We start from the raw sequence: 20,778 nt of genomic DNA on the forward strand, positions 1-20,778 counted from the left end.
CTCTGGATAGGCGATTCCAATATCCAGCTCCATCTGCAGGATAGGGACGTGTTTCATCTCACGCCCTTTAAGTCATTATAAGAAAAAAAACTACCAATTTGGGATCGCCGGTACCTTTTAAATGGAATCGCATTAAATATCCCTTAATTCCCACTATTCACAACCTCCCATGGAGAAATAGCCCTTTTGCACGAGGAGACATCTATCTAATTCACTGCAGCATTGTATGTAACGCTGGACAATAAAAATGAGCTGCATGCTGCCCAGGCGGGGACTTTGCGCCCTGGCCAGGCCTGGGCGTCCAATGACCACTGGCCGACCGACGACCCTCCCCAGCCTCGGTGTCCGGAGCCTTGTCCAAGGCGTGCAGGGAGGCCGGACCCTTCGCGGTCGGGCCCCCGGGCACCGGGCTAAGTTTCCCCTGGCCCCTCTCGGCGGCGCACCAGCCGGAAGTGCTCGTGTTGTGGCGGAAGGAGATGCTCTCTGGGAGCCGCGGCGGCTGACGGAAGAGTGGCGGGCGAAGATGATTCAGGCCATTCTGGTTTTCAACAACCACGGGAAGCCGCGGCTGGTCCGCTTCTACCAGCGTTTCGTGAGTGCGGCCCAGCCTCGCACGTCCCTTCAGGGCGCCCGCGCTCCCCGCTCCCTCCTGCCCCTCCGGCTCCCGGGCACCGCCAGCTGGCCGCCGGGGCTCCTGCGCCTTGCATGACCCCCGGACCCCTTGACCTCCTTCCCGGACCGGTCCCCGCTGCCCCCGTGCTCCCGGACCCGCTTCTGGGCCCCCTGGGGCCCTTCCTGTGGGTCTCGGGCCCCCTGAGGGACGGCGGGGTGGGCTCTTGTAGTCCTGGGGGTGGCTGAAGGCCGTTTCCCGAGGACGAAGAAACATGCTGCTTCTTACAGTCTTGCTTTAGCCGGAGGGTCTGGAGAAGGGCTTTCTTGGAATTACTTCGCTTCCGTGTGGCCTGGGGCTGCCCGGGGACGTCCCCCCGCGCTCTGCAGAGTGAAAGTCAGTTTAAAAGTGCAAGTGATGAGAAAGGATAAATGCTGCCGCGTGAGGCCCGAGACATCAGAAAGCGAATGTGAATTTTCCAAAAACGCTCTTCTGGGAAAACGCAAACATCATTATTTGCCTCCTGCCCTCCTCCTCCCCCAACGTGTTCTTTCCTTGTGACTAGGTGTCACAATGTCACACCCGTAACTGGGAGACGGGTGAAACCCAGGAGGGGAAAGAGTCGCAGAACTGATGTTTAGGTCTCAGCTCCGCCTTTTTTAGCCTAGTGTCTGTTGACACGTTAACAGACTCTTTCAGGCATTATTTCCTCTTTTGTCGAATAGAAATGAAAAAATAATTTTACCTTTTTCCTAGGACTTTAATTTTTTTAGCTAGTTACCTTTTATTAAATATTATGTCAAGGTAAAAATATCAGCATTCAATATAGCTGTTCAATTTGTATTTCAATTTTTGGGTGTGTGTGTTTTTTTCCCCCTCCGTTTTTTAAGTGTTATTGAGATATAAGCCACAATTTGCCTATTTAAAAGTGTACAATTCAAGGGTTTTTAGTATGTTCACAAAGTTATGCAACCATCACCACGATCCACTTTAGAATATTTTCATTACCCCAAAAAGAAACCCGTACCCACTAGCAGCCACTATGTATTTCCCCCTGAATTCCCACAGCCCTAGGTAACCACTAATCTACTTTTTGTCTCTAAATTTGCCTATTCGGGACATTTCGTATAAATGGAATCATGCAATATGTGGTCTTTTGTGACTGGCTTCCTTCACTTCGTATGATGTTTTCAAACTTCATCCATGTTGTAGCATTTATCGCTTCTTCATTCTTTTTTATTGCCCAGTAACGTTCTGCTGTGTGGCTGTGCCACGTTTCATCAGTTGATGTTTCCACCTGTGGCTCTTGTGTGTCACGCTGTTAAGAACATTCACGTACACGTTTTTGTGTGGACATATGTCCTCATTTCTCTTGGTTATATACCCAGGAGAATTGTTGGTCCGTATGGTAACTTTATGGTGAACATTTTGAGGACCTGCCAGACCATTTTTCAGAGTGGCTGCACCATTTTACGTGCCCGTCAGCAATGTATAAGAGTTCCAACTCCACCTGCCCATCAACATTTGTGATTATCTTTTTGATTAAAGACATTTTAGTGAGTATAAAGTGGTATCTCATTGTGGTTTTAATTTCCATTTCCCTGATGACTGATGATGTTGAGCGTCTTTTCATGTCCTTATTGACTATTTGCATATCATCTTTGGAGAACATAGGGTTTTTGAAAGAACCAAATTAGCTCATGAGTGAAAATTATCTTGAAAACTACAGAATAATAAAAGATATGAGGGATTATTAAAATAAGTGAGTCATGTAAGCAATTGGTAGTTTACCTTTTTGCTGAATTAGAAATTTGGTAGCCTTGTCATTTCATGCCACTTCCCCACTGACTGCTGCCACTTCCCCCTAGAGTCTAAAAGGCCTTACATTGAAAGATGTTTTTGTCAGTTTAAAAAAGTGCTGATGCTTAGACCTAGAGTTAGTTAATCCTTTACAGCATCCTGGCATCCGTGAGCTCTGTAAGTTTTTTAAATGGAAACCAGGAAAATAGTGATTGATTTACCCGAATTACAATGACCAGTGATCAGCAAGTTCGCATTTGTCCATTCAGTAAATAATAGAGCCACTCTTTACCCACGTTGAGTCAAAGTTATGAAAAGTAATTTCTCCACAGTGACATTTCCCCTGTTTTTTTCCCTCTATTTCTTTTAAAGAACTAACCATTTCAAACCTAGGTTCAGTGCTGTTGAAAGAAAGAGATTAACATTTTTTGAGTCTGTTTTCTGAGTCTTAGGGGAAGCTTCTCTTAAGCTTGCTGCTCAAAGCGTGGTGCCCAGACCAGCAGCATTGGTGTCGCCTGGAAGCTTGTTAGAGCTGCAGTCTCAGGACTTACCCCAGACCTGCTAAATCAGAATCTGCATTTTAATATCAGTCCCTGGTGATTCATTGCACGTTAGAATTTGAGAAGCACTGGTCTAGAGCTTGTAATTGTTTTTTGTCTTGACTGGTCTCTCTGTCCTATCGTTCTTTTTTTAACCATACTTACTATGAACCTCGTGTATAAATAGAAATTGAATGCGAATTATCAAGAGATTCCATCACAGTTGAGCTTTCTCACGTGTAGTAAGTGAATAGTAAGTGAAAAAAAATATTTGTAGCTCTGTGAGTGTTCAAAGTTCTAATCTGTAAGTGCAACTTTTTTTTCTGTCTTTCTCAGTAATCCTTTGTTGGTGAGCAGCACAGCATCGTACATGTAATACCTATATTACCAGCACAAAAGGTCCAAATTCAGTTATTTAAAACGTGTACATGATTGCATCTTGACCTCCTTGAAGTGTTAGACCTGTTGACCTTTGTTGTGTACCTGGTATAGATGTTTTCTAAGGGAAGACAAAACATTTCAGGACCAGGCCTTCCACTTACTCTTTGACCTTGCATGAGAGTTTATCAGTTCTCTTTTCCTTGTTTATTAACTAGTATAAAGAAATACCAGCTTACCTATCATGACAGTAATGGCTAGTGACTGTCTATCTAGGTAAATATACCTTGTCTTAATTCCTGTAACAGAGCCTTGTCGTCCATTTTCCCATAGATTCACTCTTTATTTTCTCTCTCCTCATCATTTTTATCTTCTCTGGAAACCAATACCAAATGTTCAGATTGTTCCTGGCTTGGAAGCACTTCTCTTGCTGCCCCTCCCCGTCAAGGGGATGTAGTTTTTCAGGCTTCTTCACTGATTCTCTTTCTTCCTTTTATTCCATAGCCAGAAGAAATCCAGCAGCAGATTGTTCGAGAGACCTTCCATCTAGTTCTCAAGCGGGATGACAACATCTGTAACTTCTTGGAGGGTGGAAGGTAAACAGTCAGCTTCAGCTTTTTCCCCATGCGTCCACTTTTGGGTGGCCTTATCATTGCATCTTTAGTCAGTACTCAAGTGTCAGGTGGGTTCTGATGCAACTTGCGCTGATTTTAGCATGGTCTGCTCAGGGAGAGACCCGATTCTGGAGACCCAGTTCTGGAAGCTGTGGAATGCTTATGCTTCAGCTGTTACTTGTTTAGGTGTTTGGTTCCTGGGAGGCTGGGCAGAAGAATGGAGGAGGTACAGTGCCTTTAGACAGCTCTGCGAAACTTGGTTGCCGTTCACATGGGAGACGTGGGCTGTTGTTTGGCCTGTCCTCCCCCTTTCTCTTGGTCTTGTTCTCATTCCTTGGCACAGGGTTTCTCTTTGATATGTTTAATTAGGATACAGGCATTTGGGGCCGGCCCCGTGGCCGAGTGGTTAAGTTTGTGCGCTCTGCTATGGCTGTCTGGGGTTTCGCTGGTTCGGATCCTGGGCGCGGACTTGGCACCGCTCATCAGGCCACGCTGAGGCGGCATCCCGCATGCCACAACTAGAAGGACCCATAACTAAAATATACACCTATGTACTGGGGGGATTTAGGAAGAAAAAGCAGAACAAAAAGAAAAAGATTGGCAACAGTTGTTAGCTCAGGTACCAATCTTTAAAAAAAAAAAAAAGAGATGCAGCCATTTAAATGTTTTCTGTCTTCCACAGTTTGATTGGCGGCTCTGACTACAAGCTGATTTACCGGCACTATGCTACCCTCTACTTTGTATTTTGTGTGGATTCATCGGAGAGTGAACTTGGAATCTTGGACCTCATCCAGGTATGTGTAGTCAGCTAATGATGGCAGCCACTGTAGAGAGTTTGTGCTGGATTTTTTAGTAACTGACCTGTAGATCCTTTTGTCAGTCGCTTTATTGATTCTGGTAAAAGTTGCCAGATGTCCACCAGGTGGTGCTGTGAGAAAGCTCCTGAGCAGTCCTCAAAAACTCTTAGAGCTTCTGGATTCATTCATTTATACTCAGCCCTCTCACTGCCCTTGGTTTTCCTATACGATTCTGACACAAATTCCAATGTGTGTGTTTTTTTCCCATTACCACCGAGAAATTAACTCAATTCTCCTAGGATACCAGGTGTCCCATAAATTTAACTCAATTCTGACACTGTCCACCTAGAGATAGATGGACGTCAGTCACGAGTCCAGGTTGTCACCTGTGCTTCTCACAACTGGCTATAGGTTGCAGGTTCCCATGACCTCGTCCTCATGTTCAATTAATTTGCTAGAGTGGCTCACAGAACTCAAAGAAACATTTTACTTACTAGATTATCAGCTTATTGTAAAGAATGTAACTCAGGAACAGCCAGATGGAAGAAGTGCATAGGGCAAGGTATGTGGGAAGGGGCACCGAGCTTCCATACTTTCTGAGTGCTGACGCTCTCCCCACAACTCCACATGTTCATTACCCAGAAGCTCTCTGAACCCCCTCCTTCTGGATTTTGTGGAGGCTTCATTACACAGGCATGATTGATTCTGCTCCCAGCCTTCTCCCCTCCCTGGAGGTCAGGGGCGGGTGGGACTGAAAGTCCCAACCCTCTCATCACGAGGCTGGTTCCCTGGCAGTCAGCCCTCATCCTTGGCTGCTTTCCAAAAGTCACCTTAATAAGGTGAAGCAAAAGACACCTTTATCACTTAGGAAATACCAAGGTTTTTAGGAGCTCTGTGCTACAAATGGAGGTGAATATCAAATATATACTTTTTATTATAAATTACAGTATCGCATCATGCTTTGAAATTTTTTTCAAGTATCAAACCAAATGACATTTAATAATTTCTACTTTATATTTTCACTTGTAGTTCTAGGCTAAAGCAAAGAAACTTGATGTTTTAGTTAGTCTGTGCAATCTTGACATAGTGAAACATGATTTTGGCAGGCTTTTTGAAAATTAGAAATGCCGTACAGATTCTTTTCATTACCTTCATGGAAACTGAATTGTGTAGGGGCCCTAGCTTGGGAACCATTAATTTAGTAAAATTCCATAATTTTATTCACGAAATTCTAGGTGGGCTTCTTTTAAGTGACTTGAATAAGCCACTTAAGTAAAAAACACTCAATAGAAGGTTTTAATGCAAGAAAAATAGTGGAAATTGATATAATTGCATCAGTAGATGCCAAGAGAAATGATTATCCAAATTATATTCCTGAAATACTCTTAAATTGGCATAGGAAGCGTTTTTATTTGCTTATTTAGTGCATGTATATTTATTTAGTGTAAACTGTTGAAGAAATAATACTTATGTGGTTCAAAATTCAAAGAGTACATCAAGTCTGGTATACAGTGAAACTATCTTTCTTCCCCTTCCTGGGGGAGAAGTCTACAGGCCTTCGTGAGTACAAGGGTGTCTCGTTTACTCTAATTTGAACAAACATTTGTAATGAGCGATAAAAAAAGAAATGAAGTAACATGGTAAAGGAGGAGAAAGTTATCACTGTAAGATGTCCTAATTATGTACCTAGAAAACCTAAAAAAATAGCAAAGATCGTAATAAGTAATGCATGATGTCAACAAAATGGCAGAATACAAGGTAAGTCCATCAAAATTGAATTTCCTGTTTCTATGAAAACAGCTAGAAAATTTGTAATTAAAGAAATTTCACTTACAGTAGTAACAAAGGATATGTAGTGTTTGGAAATTAATTTAGTATGGAATGCGTGACATTGATTCCAATAAAATTGTAAAATCTTAAAGGAAAAACATAAAGGCATACTTGAAGATAGAGCTACAAGCCCTCCTCTTGTTGGGAAGAGTCAAGCAAAGATAACAGTAGTAATCAATAGATTAAATGGGAAACCAAGTATAATTCCATCAGGAGATCTCATAGAACCTGGTGAAGGGAAAATTTATCGGGAAGAATGAATGGCCAAGAAAGGCAAAATGTGATCTGAGGGAAAAAGGGCAGTAATGTGATATTGGCTTTACTAGGCTTCAGAATATATAATGGTTGCAGTAAATTTATCGTCTGTCTGGAGAATCCAAAACAATCAGCTGGAAAACAATTAGAACTAATAATAGAGCCCAGTAAGGGGACTGGATACACGTTTAACATATAAATATTAGCCTTCCTTTAACAATAATAAGTTAGAAAATATAGTATTTAAAAGGGCCCACTCACAGTAGCAAAAAGGTCCATAAGATACCCAGGAATAAACATAAAAATGTGCAAGATCTATACGAAGAAAACTTTCAAACTCTACTAAACATATGAAAAAAGAGCAAAATAAGTGAATAAAACATACCCTTTGCCTCTTGAGAAAACTCATTAAAATGTCAGTACTTCCGGATTATAAATGACTGAAAACCCAGTCAGAATCCCAGTAAGATTATTGTTGTTTTAAAATTACTTTTATTGTGAAACACGTTGGTTATACAAAAAAATATGTAAAACATGCCTGTACAGTTTAAAGAATGCCAGTAAAATGAACACCCATGTACCTATCACCCGGATTAGGAAACAGTACGTTGCTAGTACCTTATGTCCAACCTCACTTCCATCCCCCTCCTTCACTGCTTCCCTCCTCAGACGTTTGAGTTGATCATTCCTTTGCTTCTATTTGTAGTCTTACCATGTGATGGATATTCCCTAAATGAGATTTTGCTTAGTTTGGAAAAACTGAGTGGCAAGCACAGACTTAGCTGTGTACGGAAGGGTTAATTTGCCACTTTTAGATGAAGGCTTCCAAGAGAAGATAAGCTGAACAGAGACTCTGGGTCATGGTCTGGCTTCAGTGTCGCTGAGAGTCCCTAGGAGCCCCATCTGGGCAAGTCTGAGGGCAGGGTGATGTGAGGGAATCCCGGGGAACGTTGCTCACCACAGTTGGGCATTGGACTCTGGCTGTGTAGCGGGAACGTGGACTGCTCTCGTTTTCTGTTGCTCAGCTTGCCATGACCTACCTGTCTGTTTCAAGAGTGGGTCAAAGCAGAACATTTCAGTGGGGGTAAAACAAGTGTTCTCAGCTGATCCAGGCAGTAGAGCAGCAGAACAGTACTAGATAGTTTGATTGTTTCCATTTTCCTTTTTTTTTTTTATTAACATGAATAAAACTACTCTAAGTCTTTACACAAACTGTTGTGCCTGTTCACACTCTGCTGAAAACAGAATTCTTGGGTCAAAGGGAATTAATATTTCTATTTCTAATGCATGTTGCTGGTAGATACTCAGGAAGGCTGTAGTAATTATAATACCTCCAGGACTTGGGAGTTTATGTTTCTTCCAGGCTCCAACATTGAAATATGTCATTTTAAATTTCTGTGCAGAGGTAGAGTGGTACCTCTCAAATGGCTGAGTTTTTATTTTATTAATCATGCCTATTTTTTCCACGTGTAATCTGAAATGTTCTTTTTCACATAAATGTTTTGTAGATAATTGAACCACTTGTCCAGTGAAGTCTGGATCCTGGTTTATAATACTATATTTCATCTATTCTAAGATGCACATTTTTTCACACTTTAATAACTAAAATCAGGATGTGTATTACAATAGATGACATCTTACAATGACAATTGACAGGATTTTTTTCTTAACACAGAAATAATACTCTGTCTTATAATCAATGAAAAAGTAATTTGCTATGTATTTCTTTTTTTTTTTTTTTTTTTTAAAGATTTTATTTTTTCCTTTTTCTCCCCAAAGCCCCCCAGTACATAGTTGTATATTTCTCGTTGTGGGTTCTTCTAGTTGTGGCATGTGGGACGCTGCCTCAGCGTGGTCTGACGAGCAGTGCCATGTCCGCGCCCAGGATTCGAACCAACGAAACACTGGGACGCCTGCAGCGGAGCGCGCGAACTTAACCACTCGGCCACGGGGCCAGCCCCTATGTATTTCTTAGTTTATTGTAAAACTAATATTTTCAAAACTAACTTATTTTTTCTAAACAATTATATTAAATGTAAATAATTCATTTTTACCTCCCCTTGTTGAAGAAACCTCAATGTATAATGTATTAAATTTACAGTAAAAGCCAAACTCCCTCTCACAGCCTGTCAGGCCCAACGTGATCTGGCTCCTTCATCTCTCTCCGTCTGACCTCACCATACACACACTCAGTTTCACTGTACTCTAGCTGTCCCACCCTTCCTTCTGTTCCTCAAACACAAGTACATTTTTGCCTCAGGGCCTTTGCACTTGTTCTGTCCCCTAGAGTGCTCTTGCCTAGGTTCTTTCACCCTTTAGCTCTTCACATGTCTGGCTTCTTCATCTTTCATGACTCAGCTCAAATACTGTTCCTCAGAGACTTTCCTGACACCCTCTGAAGTAACCCTGTCGCATCATCCTTTTTACCTCCTTCAGAGCACTTAGGACAGTAGAAAAGATCTTGTTTCTTTGCCTCCTGTTCTTTCACGCCCAGAATATATGCCAGATGAGGACATGACTTGTTGACCTTGGAGTCCCTGGGGTAGAAAGGTACGTGCTAGTGCATGGTCATCACTCACTGTGCGGTGATTGAATAGACGTTTGATAGATAGTTAGGTTTAGTTTTTACTCTTCATTGGGTTCCACTGAGTTATGTTGCTCTCTCTGTATTAGTTTCACACTGTTTTATTTATTGTTGTTAATAGAGGTTCATGTATCTAGTAAGACCGGTTATTCCCCTTGGGTTCTTTTTCGTTATATTCTCTGATATTTATAACCATTTGTTCATCCATATACATTCTTGAATAATTTATAAAAGTCCCACAAGTCCCTGTTGGATTTATAATTAGAAGTGAATTAAAAGTAGCATTTCCTTCCATATTCATTTCTTCTTTCGAATCTTACGTTAAAGTTTTGTTTTGAAAAAAGGTCCTAATATCTCATGATTTATTCTGGAGTTTAGGATATTAAACTTTCATTCATCGTTATATTCATAAATATTTCTTTACCGTTATGCAACCTTCCCTTTCTTTTTTTTTCTTAAAGATTGGCACCTGAGCTAACATCTGTTGCCAGTCGTCATCTTTTTTCTTCTCCCCAAAGCCCCCCAGTGCACAGTTGTATGTTCTAGTTGTGGGTCCTTCTGGTTGTGGCATGTGGGACGCTGCCTCAGCATGGCCTGATGAGTGGTGCCATGTCTGCACCCAGGATCCAAACCAGCAACACCCCGGGCGACCGTAGCAGAGTGCACGAACCTAACTACTCAGCCACAGGGCCAGCCCCCACTTTAATTCTTAATTTGTTAATTTACCATGTTCGTTATTTGCACTTCAGCATAGTTGAAACTATTTGCTTTATGCTGATCTCCTCTACTTCTTCGCTAGTCATAAGTTTATCTTCCTGTCACAATTGGGACAAAATTCTAAACTGTTTCCAATTAAAAATATATATTATAAGCTTTTTAACACAAAGATTTATTTCAATATATGCTACAATATGGAATCAAGTAACTGTTTTCTTCATATTGTTATCCAGTTTCTCCAAATTATTCAGTGTCCCATTGTTTTACTACTCCTAGTTTAACTTACATTTCTGTATAAACTTAGGCCTGTATCTGGAATTTCAAGTATGTTATTTTGTTTTGTTTGGGTTTTTTTAAACTATATAAGTAGTACGTGAATATATTCTTTTTATAAAAGATTCAAACGATAAGTTTATTAAGTAGGATGGAGAGGTCCTCCTCCTTAGTATCATCCCCTTTCTCTCATGCCCTAGTCTCCTTTCTAGAGGTGACTGCTGTTAAGTCTTTTAAATGCCTGCACACACACACACACACACACACACACGTGTCATCTACATTATTTAATTTTTTAAATAACAAGTAATCACACTATATACATAGTTCTGCAACTTGCTTTTTTATCACTTAATAGTAAATTGAATTTTCAATTGAATAATAGTTGAATTTTTTGTAGCTTTTTCCACTTCATGCATTCTTTTTAGTGGTGCGTGGTATTCCATAAAGTGGAAGTATCATAATCTTTTATTCAGTACTCTACTTGTGGGCATCTAGGCTTTTGCCAGTTTCTCGCTATTGCAGGTGATGCTGCAGTGATAGCCTTGCACACGCATCTGTATGCACCTGTTAGTTTATTTAGGATAGATACTGCTTTAATTAAAGGATATGTGCTTTTTAAATTGATAGATATTGCCAGATTGCCTAGCAAAAAAGGCCTGTTGCTTCATTACTTCACCAACTTTAAATATTAAGAATATTTTCAAATGTTTACCAATCTGATGGGTGAAAAATAGAAATTCATTGTTTTCCCTAGGCCTTCCTTGAGTACTCGTGAGGCTACATATCTTTTAGTGTTTACTGGCATTTGTATTTGAAAGTGTCTGACCACAGGATTTGTCCACTTTTCTGTTGGCTCATTTGTTTTATTCATTTGTCAGTGTTGAGTTTTTTCCTAACTTTATGGATATTAATCCTTTTTCTATTATATTTATTGCAAATATTTTCTCCTAGTCCATTGGTCTTTTAACTTTATGTACTGAGGTCTACTGATCTTTTTAATTATAGCTCCAAGGTATAGAAATGTTCTCTAAGGGGCTGGCCTAGTGGCATAGTGGTTAAGTTTGTGTGCTCCTTTTTGGCAGCCTGGGGTTCATGGATTTGGATCCCGGGCACAGACCTGTGCACCACTCATCAAGCCATCCTGTGGTGGTGTCCCACATACAAAATAAGGAAAGATTCACACAGATATTAGTTCAGGGCTAATCTTCCTCAAGCAAAAAGAGAAAGATTGGCAACAGATGTTAGCTCAGGGCCAATCTTCCTCACCAAAAAAAAAAAAGTTCTCCAATATTGCCATTGTTTTTAGTTTCTTTTGAGAAAACCATTTTTATCTTTACCACCCAGCTTATTTGTACTGGATTATGTAGCACATGGCCAGATTGTCTAAAGAACATCTCCATAATGTTTCTTTCATGTTTCAAGAGATGAAAATAACTAAAATGTGAAGTACAAGAGTGCACCAGACAGTGGACACAAAAAAAATCTATGTATGAGATTTTGTCACACCTGCAGCTTTTATATATTTGAAAAGTAGAATTCATGAACTGAAAAATAGTGTCCTGTCAAGTTTAATGAAAGTGGATTTAACCTGATTACAATACTAACTCCAGTATCACTGATTTGATATTTACAAAAAATCTTATTTTTCCTTTTTTTCCAACTTTATTGAGATATAATTGAGACGTGGCATGTAAGTTTAAGGTGGACCGTGTGTTCATTTGGTGCACTTCTATGTTACAAAGGGATCACCTCCATAGCGCTAGCTGACACCTCTTGTCACGTCAGATCATTACCATTTCTTTTTTGTTTTGAGAATCATATTTTTCAGTAAAGTCAGTGCGATATCCATGCAAGCTAGAATGTTAGCTGTTTGGTGGACAAGGACCTGACATCAGAACAAGAAGTCTGTAAAGTCCCAAGCTTTGTAAGTGTGATCTTTTCAAACTCGATCCATTCCTCACAATGAAGATGTGAGACCCGATCCCATTCCTCTTTGGGTATGGGTTTATGATCTTGGCATTTCATACTGAGCATCTGGATTTCCAAAGACTTCTTCCTGTTGCTTCAAAGTCAGAACTTTCTTCATCAGCTGAGCTACATCCAGCTTTGTCTTCACTCTTGATACCCAGTCATTTTCTAAATTTGACATTTTAGTCCTGGTTTTCAAAACTCAATTTATCCCATATTTAAGCAAGCTAGGAGTTGTCCCCTTCCTTCTTACCTTGCCAAAGTGTTTTCCTTGTTCAGCAAATTTTCTTGGATTCACAGCTGCTGGGCCATCATAGCTAGAAACGGCTGTGCTGGTCCCTGAGCTCTAGCCTGCAGGGCTGCCGTTTGAGCTGCCGTAGCTCCCTGAGAAGTTGCTTGTGTTCTTGATGCCAAGAGGGCGGCAACACTGACGACTAAATCTCCAGTAGCTGCAGCTATTTCTTATTGTTTCTGTTTTTCAGCCATTTCCTTTTCTCACTGTTGTTGTAATTTCTCTGTCCTTTCCCACCTCCTAGCTAAAGCTTCTTGTGCATCCACTGCTGTGTTTGTTCCTCTGAAGAGAGGCAGAGTAGGAGTCCGGCTTCAACTTTTGCTAAATCTTCATGGTTTTCCATTCTCTCCTTTCTGTCTCGACTTCTACTTCTCGTACCACTCCTGCTTCTACCCCTATGCCTGTACCTCGATCTTGAGCAGGAGCGAGATCTGGTCTGCAGTTTTCCTTCCCAGCTTCTGGATCATGATTTCTTCTCTCTGCTGCTAGATCCTGACTTCTTCTGCTCCCTGTTCCTGGATCGAGACTTCTTCCATTCCCTGCTTCTACTGTGATGACACCTTTTATGAGACCTACATCCTGAGTGACTTCTGCCTCTTTTTTTTTTTTTAAAGATTTTATTTTTCCTTTTTCTCCTCACATAGCTGCCTGGTATGTAGTTGTATATTTTTAGTTGTGGGTCCTTCTAGTTGTGGCATGTGGGATGAGACCTCAGCATGGCTTGATGAGCAGTGCCGTGTCCGTGCCCAGGATCCGAACTGGCGAAACCCTGGGCCGCCGAAGCGGAGCACACGAACTTCGCCACTCGGCCACTGGGCAACCCCTGACTTCTGCCTCTTGATGACTGACTTTCTTTGCATTTGTGTCTGTCCTCACCATTTTCAGATGAATTTAGTTGCTCTCTTCCGGTATGAGAAGAATATTCTTTGCATTACATTCCTCAGATTTGTTTTTCTTAGAGAATTTATTTTTGGATTCATGTTGTATTATTTCGCTACCAGAGTCTGCAGCATCTTCAGTTGAGTCTCTTCATGCATTAGCATGCTCTTTGCTTGTGCTCCGGCTCCTGCGTTTTTTCCTTCATTATCTGACTTTTATTTTCTTTCTCTTGACCTTGATTGTGACCATGAATAATGATGTTTTGAGGCTCTAGGCGAAACAGATACATCTGACTACTCTTTTCGGGGAAATGTCTTTTTTGGAGCTAGTCCATCTTATTCTGTATCACTAGCCTATTTGAGAACTCAGTTGTTATGGACTATATTATGTCTCCCCAAATTCATTTCACATTCCCCCTGATGTGACTGTATTTGGAGATGGGGCCTTTAAAGAAGTTATTAAGGTTAAATGAGGTCATGGGGTGGGGCCCTGACCCCATACAATTGGTGGTCTTATAAGAAGAAGAAGAGACACCAGAGATCTCTCTCTTTCCACACTCATGGACTAAGGAAAGCCCTGTCAAGGACACAGCAAGAAGGTGGCTGTCTGCAAGCCAGGAGGAGAGTCCTCACCAGAAACCAGTCCTGCCTGACTTTGATCTAGGACTTCTTGCCTCCAGAACTGTGAGAACATAAATTTCTGTTGTTTAAGCCACACAGCCTGTGGTGTTTTGTTATGGCAGCCCAAGCAGACTAATACACCAGTCTTAATGTCATTACCCTTTTTAATGAAAACAGCCCCTTAGTACAGTGCTGCTGAGAAATATGGTCTGCCTGTCCTCACATATGCTCTGAGCATCTCAGTCCAGAGTCCCGGCTGCTAGGGCAGCACCTCCAATTTCTGCTTTTAACAGTACCAACCGCCCAGAAGCTTCCCACACACTGGCTAACTCGCTCCCACAGGAGACCCAGATGGCACAAGGGGGATCTGCCATTGCTGTTTTTACATTTGGCTCGTTAATATCTGTAACGCATTTTTATGTCTGCGTTGAGCTAGGTAAACTACCTTAATTTTTTCCCCAAAGGGTAGCTGTTTGTCCCAACAACTAGTGTATCAACTAGTTCATCTTTTCCCCCACCAATTTAAAATACCCTCTTTATCAAAAGTTGTATTTTCTTGGCATGGGAGGCCGCATGCACAATGAAGTCCCCCCACCCCCAAACCTGCCAGGACGGGGAAGAGGCTTTGGTGGCGCCAACCATGGTGCGTACATGAGTGTCATGGTGGGTATTGGGGTGTGGGAGCTGCAGGATGGAGGCAACTCAGTGACAGCAGGCTGCAGTGACTTTTTCACAGACTGCTCTGGCTCTCATTTTGGGTGTCCCTAGAAACACGTCACATTTTTTTCTCCAATTTTCTTGAACTTTAACACCCAAAGTATTCATGCTCTGTTCCTGGGCTTCACTGGGTTTCTCAACCATGGCATTTTACTGCAGCTTGTCTGAAACTCTTAGCCTGCAGAATTTAAGACAATGGCAGTTTTATCATGATTTGCCTTTGAACATGGTCATATTGAAGTTCACAATAAGTGGAAAATAATTTTCAGAGAATGTATTTTTGTTCAGAATTGCACAGAATTCTGGAGCCAGCATTGTTCAGACTTAAGGCAAAGGTCCACCTTTGTTTTTTATGGAAAGTATTACTTTATTTAAGAGACAGATAATGATGTATTTTCATCTATTTTTGTCTAAATTTGCTGCAGATTTTGTATGAATTTTTAGCCTTTTAATAAATTCCCAAATCTAGTTTTTGCCTTTAACACTTTTGAAAATGATTTACCACATCTGGAAAAAAATGTATTTTTTTATAAACGTGTATGTTTCAGTATTTTATATTCTGTCCCACTGAGCCATACTTTTATTCCTATCTTAGTGTTAGTCTATTTTAATTACCAAAACTTTGCAATGAATTTTGATACCTAGTAAGGCAAGTCATTTTTTATTATCATTATTTTTCCAAATGTTATTGGCAGAGTATCTTCACATTTTATTTTCTGTAAGAACTTTAGATTTTGTCAGTTTCGTTTTTTAAACGCCCTTTTGGGAACTTCTATGCTTCTATTTTCTTCTTTTAAAACCATAGAACATGAATTTTGAAAGAACATATATACATAAAAGCACAGAGAGAACAGGAGAGGAGACAATAGCAAGCAGTTGTTTGAAAGCAGGAAAGAGTAGGAATGCCTGGTATTGACTTGGCAAACCCGAGGAAGCCACATGCTGGCCAGCAGTAGAGAAAGCCGACGGCCCAGCTGCTCCACACTGCAGAACCCTCGGCAGGCACGGAGCTGGCATCACAGAGTCTCGCTATGGTGTGGGGGCAGAATGGACGGGGAGGCTGTCTGAGAGCCAGTTAGGTCCCTAAGTCCGTTCCCCCATTCCAGTCCTCTGGGCAGTTGCCCTCCTCCAGCACAAGACGAGAGGTTGATTCTCTGCAGAGGGTGAGAGCAAGCGTCTGGTTTGGGGGACAGCAGACATGGTTGATGGTGCACATCAGGGGGATGGGTGAGCATATATGCCCTTTTACTGCTGCTCGGCTCCTAAATTTCTGGCAGCTAGTCTTTTACTCTTCAGGCAGGAGATTAGAAAATTTCTCTGGGAAATCTGACCAATCTAAGGGGGAAGAGATAAAAAAAAAAACCATAAGGATGGGGGGAAGATTTCCAACAAATAGCCATGATTCCAGAGATTCCAATCAGCCTTTTTTCCTTATGAATAAAAAAACCCGGATAATCAGACATCTGAGGAAAGCCTCTAACGTAGAAGATAGGGTCTAAAACTAACAGACAGTACAAAACCACTTACAGGAGCTAGAGACCGTGCAGAGAAAGGAAAACAGTGAAACAAACAAAGGGATAAAACCCTGTCCTTACGCCACAGAGAAATAAAAGAAGATCATCAAAAACTGGCTGCCAAACAAATAAGAAACACAGAACAAAGTGGTCTCTTACAAATTAAAAACCTGAAAGGGAAATGGGGGGAAAACCCCCACCTCAGTTGAAGTATCGGAGGGTCAAGTTAAGGAGCTCTCCTAGAATGGGCAGAGATGGAAAATGGGAGAGAAAAGATAAGAAAATAAGGAGATCCAATATTCTAATATAAGTAGCTCCAAAAAGATTGGAACATGGAAGGGAGGAAATTCTCAAAAAAATTATTCGATAAACTTTCCCCACACTGAATGACTTGAGTTGCTGGATTATAAGGATTTACCAAGTGCCCAGCACAGTGATTGAGAATAAGCCCATTTTTAGTATATAATCCTTACAGTGAACTATTGTCACTGTTGAAAATGTTAAAGTTATGAATAGTACTGTTATGAAATTGTTGTATGTGGTTTTGGCATATATATATATATATATATATGCATTTCTGTTGAGTATGGACCTAGGGATAGAATTGCTAGGTCATAGAATATTAGTAAATAATGTCAAATAGTTTTCCAAGTGCTTGGAAATATAATGTCCATTTCTATCAATTTATACCCCAAAACTGAAGACAACTCAAATGTGCCATCTATAGGAGAATAGATAAATAAATTTTAGTATGAAATACCATACAGCAATGAATATGAACAAGCTTCTGTGACAGCCAGTGATATGGAAGAATTCGCAAACATTGTTGAGTAAAAGAAGTCAGATAAAAAGAGTCCATATTGTATGACTCCATCTGTGTAAATTCAAGGACAGGCAAAACTCAAGCATGCAGATAGCAGTCAGGATGGTGGTTACCCCTGGAGAGGGGGTAGTGTCTGAGGGGCAGGAAGGGCGCTTCTCGGGAGCTGGTGGTACTCCATTTCAGTGTATAGATGGTGGTGACGTGATAGTACATTCTGAAAATTCTTTAAGCGCTGCCCTTATCATTTGTCCACTTTTCTGTTTAAATGTTATATTAAAAAGTTAAAATTGTAAGCATATAAATTGATTCATGGAAAGGTGTTTTAATGTTAGTGTTAATTGAAATTAGCAGGACAAAACTGTGTTAACACTGTAATAGTGAAAAATATTTGTACGTGTATACATGGAGGCTTGGGGAAAGGACATAGTATTGTACGTAATTGGTATTTCATTTTATTATTTTATGTAAATTAGCATCTTATAAAGAAGGAAAGAAAGCCACATGTGTCTGCTGGTTGTCTTGCTGTTCTCAAAACAAGATTGTCCTGTGCTAGATTTTCCCCTCAGAACTGGAATAAGTAGAGTGATCAGCTAATGCTGGCAGTTGTTTGTAGATTTATCATGAGGTAAGTACTATCACGACTGCCCCCTCTACTTTGACGTGTGACATTTGTGGAGACGTGAGTATGTCCCTGTTTCTCTCCTTTATCTGTTTCTCCTTGTTTTCTAGGTTTTTGTGGAGACCTTGGATAAGTGTTTCGAAAATGTTTGTGAATTGGATTTGATCTTCCATATGGATAAGGTACCTTCTCTCCCAAACCAGGTTACTAGAAAACTAAGAGCATAGGACACCTCTAGCCACCTCTCTGCTTTCCTGTTCTTTCTTTGGATGTTTTTACTCTGGGGATAGTCCTAGAACCGGTTTTATTTAATAACTTGAGTGTAATAGTTTTGGGGGTATTTTGCTAAGATCTGTTACCAGTTCTAACACACACAAGATTATTACTGGGCCTATATCATGGTTCATGTTTTCACAGACAGACTTCTTGGTATAGGGCAATGATGTCACTAGAATGACTGGCTACCAGGCCAAAGTTGAGATAAATAGTTGATTTTATGTTGATTATAAAATGAGTTTCCTGGGCATAGTCCAATGACAGTGAAGCTTTGGGATAATCATGGCGCAGGGGCTTTAACTTAGCTAGTAAAATTTATATTTTTATATTTTTCCTAAAGAGCAATAGAGTGACTAAGACATCGATAACATAGTTTGAGGTCAGGTGATACTCTGTGGGGATGCCAGCTGTCAGATGCAGAATTGAAATGTTCTAAAGTACCTGTTCTCAGATTTGTGTTAGTAGCATAACTGACATGACCTGTGTCCTCTTGTGCCAAATTAAACATGGGAGACAGCCAGCAAGGGGATAGGAACTGCCACGTTTGTTTTGTTCAGCTAGGCACATGCTGTACCCAGAGCTATCCCCTGGTGGAGGCTGGTGCATTATAGGTTTGCTTGATCCTGGTTTTTCTTCAACTGATCGTTGTCACTGTGATTCATGGCCCTTGGAGGGACAGAATGATTTTTAGGAGACTACTACTCATTGTTAAACCGTGATCTTTTATTAATTTGTTTTCATCATGATGAGGTAGGTGTCTAGATCCATCTATAGGACTTTCTTGTCATTTCCCAATAGGATCTTCAGTCTCAGTTAACTCTCTCAGGGCTCTCAGATGGCACTTTCTGGCCCTATGCAGTGAGTGCGTTCTTAAGGTTGGATGTGGGAAAGGAGTGACGTTTTCTCTCTCAACATCTGGCTCGGCTCTGTGGCTCCATGAGCAGCCTGATGAGGGAGAATCACAGAACCCCATTCCTTCTGTTGATACCAGACTTGGGGCTCCCTGACAGCCTCACAAGGCTTCCGGAGCTCACTGTGCTTTTGAGGGGTCATGCTGCCTTTTCATATGAAAGGATTTGAGAAATTTCAGAGACCTCCTAGCCCCCTCTTTGCAAGCACTTAGAATTGCTTGAGGCTTGTCAGTTGTTGAAGGTGCTGCTATCTTGTAATTTCTGTTAAGGAGAGCCATAGTTCAAATCTAGTTCCTTTCTGTACTAGTGTGGAGAAAAGGTTAAGGTTAAAGAGACTTGAGAATATGGGGGGAATAAAAGAATGTCTTTTATAGACCTTATTGTTAATGTTTTAAAACAATTTTTTTTTTATTGTGAAATACAAGGTGTTACTTTTGGGCTTACCACCTAGTTTGAAAGTGGATTCCTTTGCAGATGCCACCTGTTGCTTACCAGGCCAGACATGAATCCACATCTCAAAGCATGGATTAAGGGATAGGCTTTCCCCTAGAAAAAGGGGAAATTCCTAAGCAAGGGAAGAGAAGGCACAGGTCTCCCATCCTCCCATTGTCCCCACAGAGAGGGGTGTTAGGGCCAGTCTCTGCTGGAGTGACTCCCCACACCGCCCCCCTCTCCCAGTGCCCTCTGTTTTTATCAGGCAACTGTGGGAGTAACCTTACCAGTGAGGAGATACACAGACTGTGTGGACACCAGGCAGTCTGTATCTGGGTGCTAGCTGTTTATAGAAGTTGTCTGGGAGTGCTGGCTGCCCAACACCTGAAAACTTTGGGGCCTGTGGGATGGTACACCCGGGGGAAGCAGTTGCAGGTCCTGTGGGAAATTGAGCCTGGGTCCTTCGCATTTGAATATACAATTTAGAGTTAGTTTATAAGTTACACACACACACACACACGTACACACACACCTGTTGGGATTTTGATTGGAATTGCACTGAATCTATAGAACATTTGAGGAGAATTTACAATATTGAGTTTTATCTGTATTATGGTATATCTGTTTCTTTATGTCTTCTTTGAGGTTTCTCAATGAACTTTTGTAGTTTTCCCCACAGAGGCATACCTTTTATTAAATTTATTCCTAGATACCTGTTTTTTATGTATATGATATTTTAAATATTCATTTTTTGTTTATTTTTGCTATATGGAAATCACTTTATTTCTGTTTGTTGATGTTGAATCCAGATATTGAGTTAAACGCTTATTAATTCTGATATTTTGTCTTTAAACGTTTTGCCCATTTATCTCCAATCCTTGTACCTTTCAGGTCTTTGTCTTGTTTTACTTTGTGGACTAGGAATTCTAGTGTAATGAAAATAGAAGTGGTGCTGGTGGGCATCTCATTTTGTTCCTGATTTCAAAGGGAAGCTTTCTTCCGGTCACCATGAAGTATAATATTTGTTATATATATGATATTTGAAGTATAGTAGGTTTTTGGTAAATATTCTTTATCAGATTAAGGAAGTTGCTTCCCTTCTTTTCCTAGTGGCCAGGAGTTTTGAGTCAGGAAAGTGTGTTAAAATGTATCCAAACCTTTTTCTCCATTTCCTGAGGTAATCATGATGTTTTTTCCTTATCATTCTAGTACTGTTTTTTAAATATTTGTAAGGGTACCTGCTAACGCAGTAAAGTAATTCCAGTCCTAACTATTTTATTGGGCATGGCTTTAAAAGGAAATAAAAGGCCATAAAAATGTTCTTTCT

At 40.8% G+C, this 20,778-nt stretch overlaps 1 protein-coding gene and 1 pseudogene across 1 annotated transcript in view; one reads left to right on the forward strand and one right to left on the reverse strand.

Moving 5' to 3' along the window:
* Positions 1–360: 360 nt before the first annotated feature.
* AP3S2 (adaptor related protein complex 3 subunit sigma 2) overlaps positions 361–20,778 on the forward strand; it is a 51,561-nt gene continuing 31,143 nt past the window's right edge. The window contains exons 1-4 of the mRNA XM_001499219.7: positions 361–592; positions 3,832–3,923; positions 4,624–4,735; positions 17,943–18,014. Of these exons, the coding sequence (XP_001499269.2) occupies positions 524–592; positions 3,832–3,923; positions 4,624–4,735; positions 17,943–18,014 (345 nt within the window). The 5' untranslated portion in view covers positions 361–523. The remainder of the gene's footprint in view (positions 593–3,831; positions 3,924–4,623; positions 4,736–17,942; positions 18,015–20,778) is intronic.
* On the reverse strand, positions 12,340–14,821 carry LOC138919074 (arginine/serine-rich coiled-coil protein 2 pseudogene; annotated as a pseudogene).

This window comes from Equus caballus, chromosome 1 (assembly GCF_041296265.1).
Source record: "Equus caballus isolate H_3958 breed thoroughbred chromosome 1, TB-T2T, whole genome shotgun sequence".
NCBI classification, from domain to species: domain Eukaryota; kingdom Metazoa; phylum Chordata; class Mammalia; order Perissodactyla; family Equidae; genus Equus; species Equus caballus.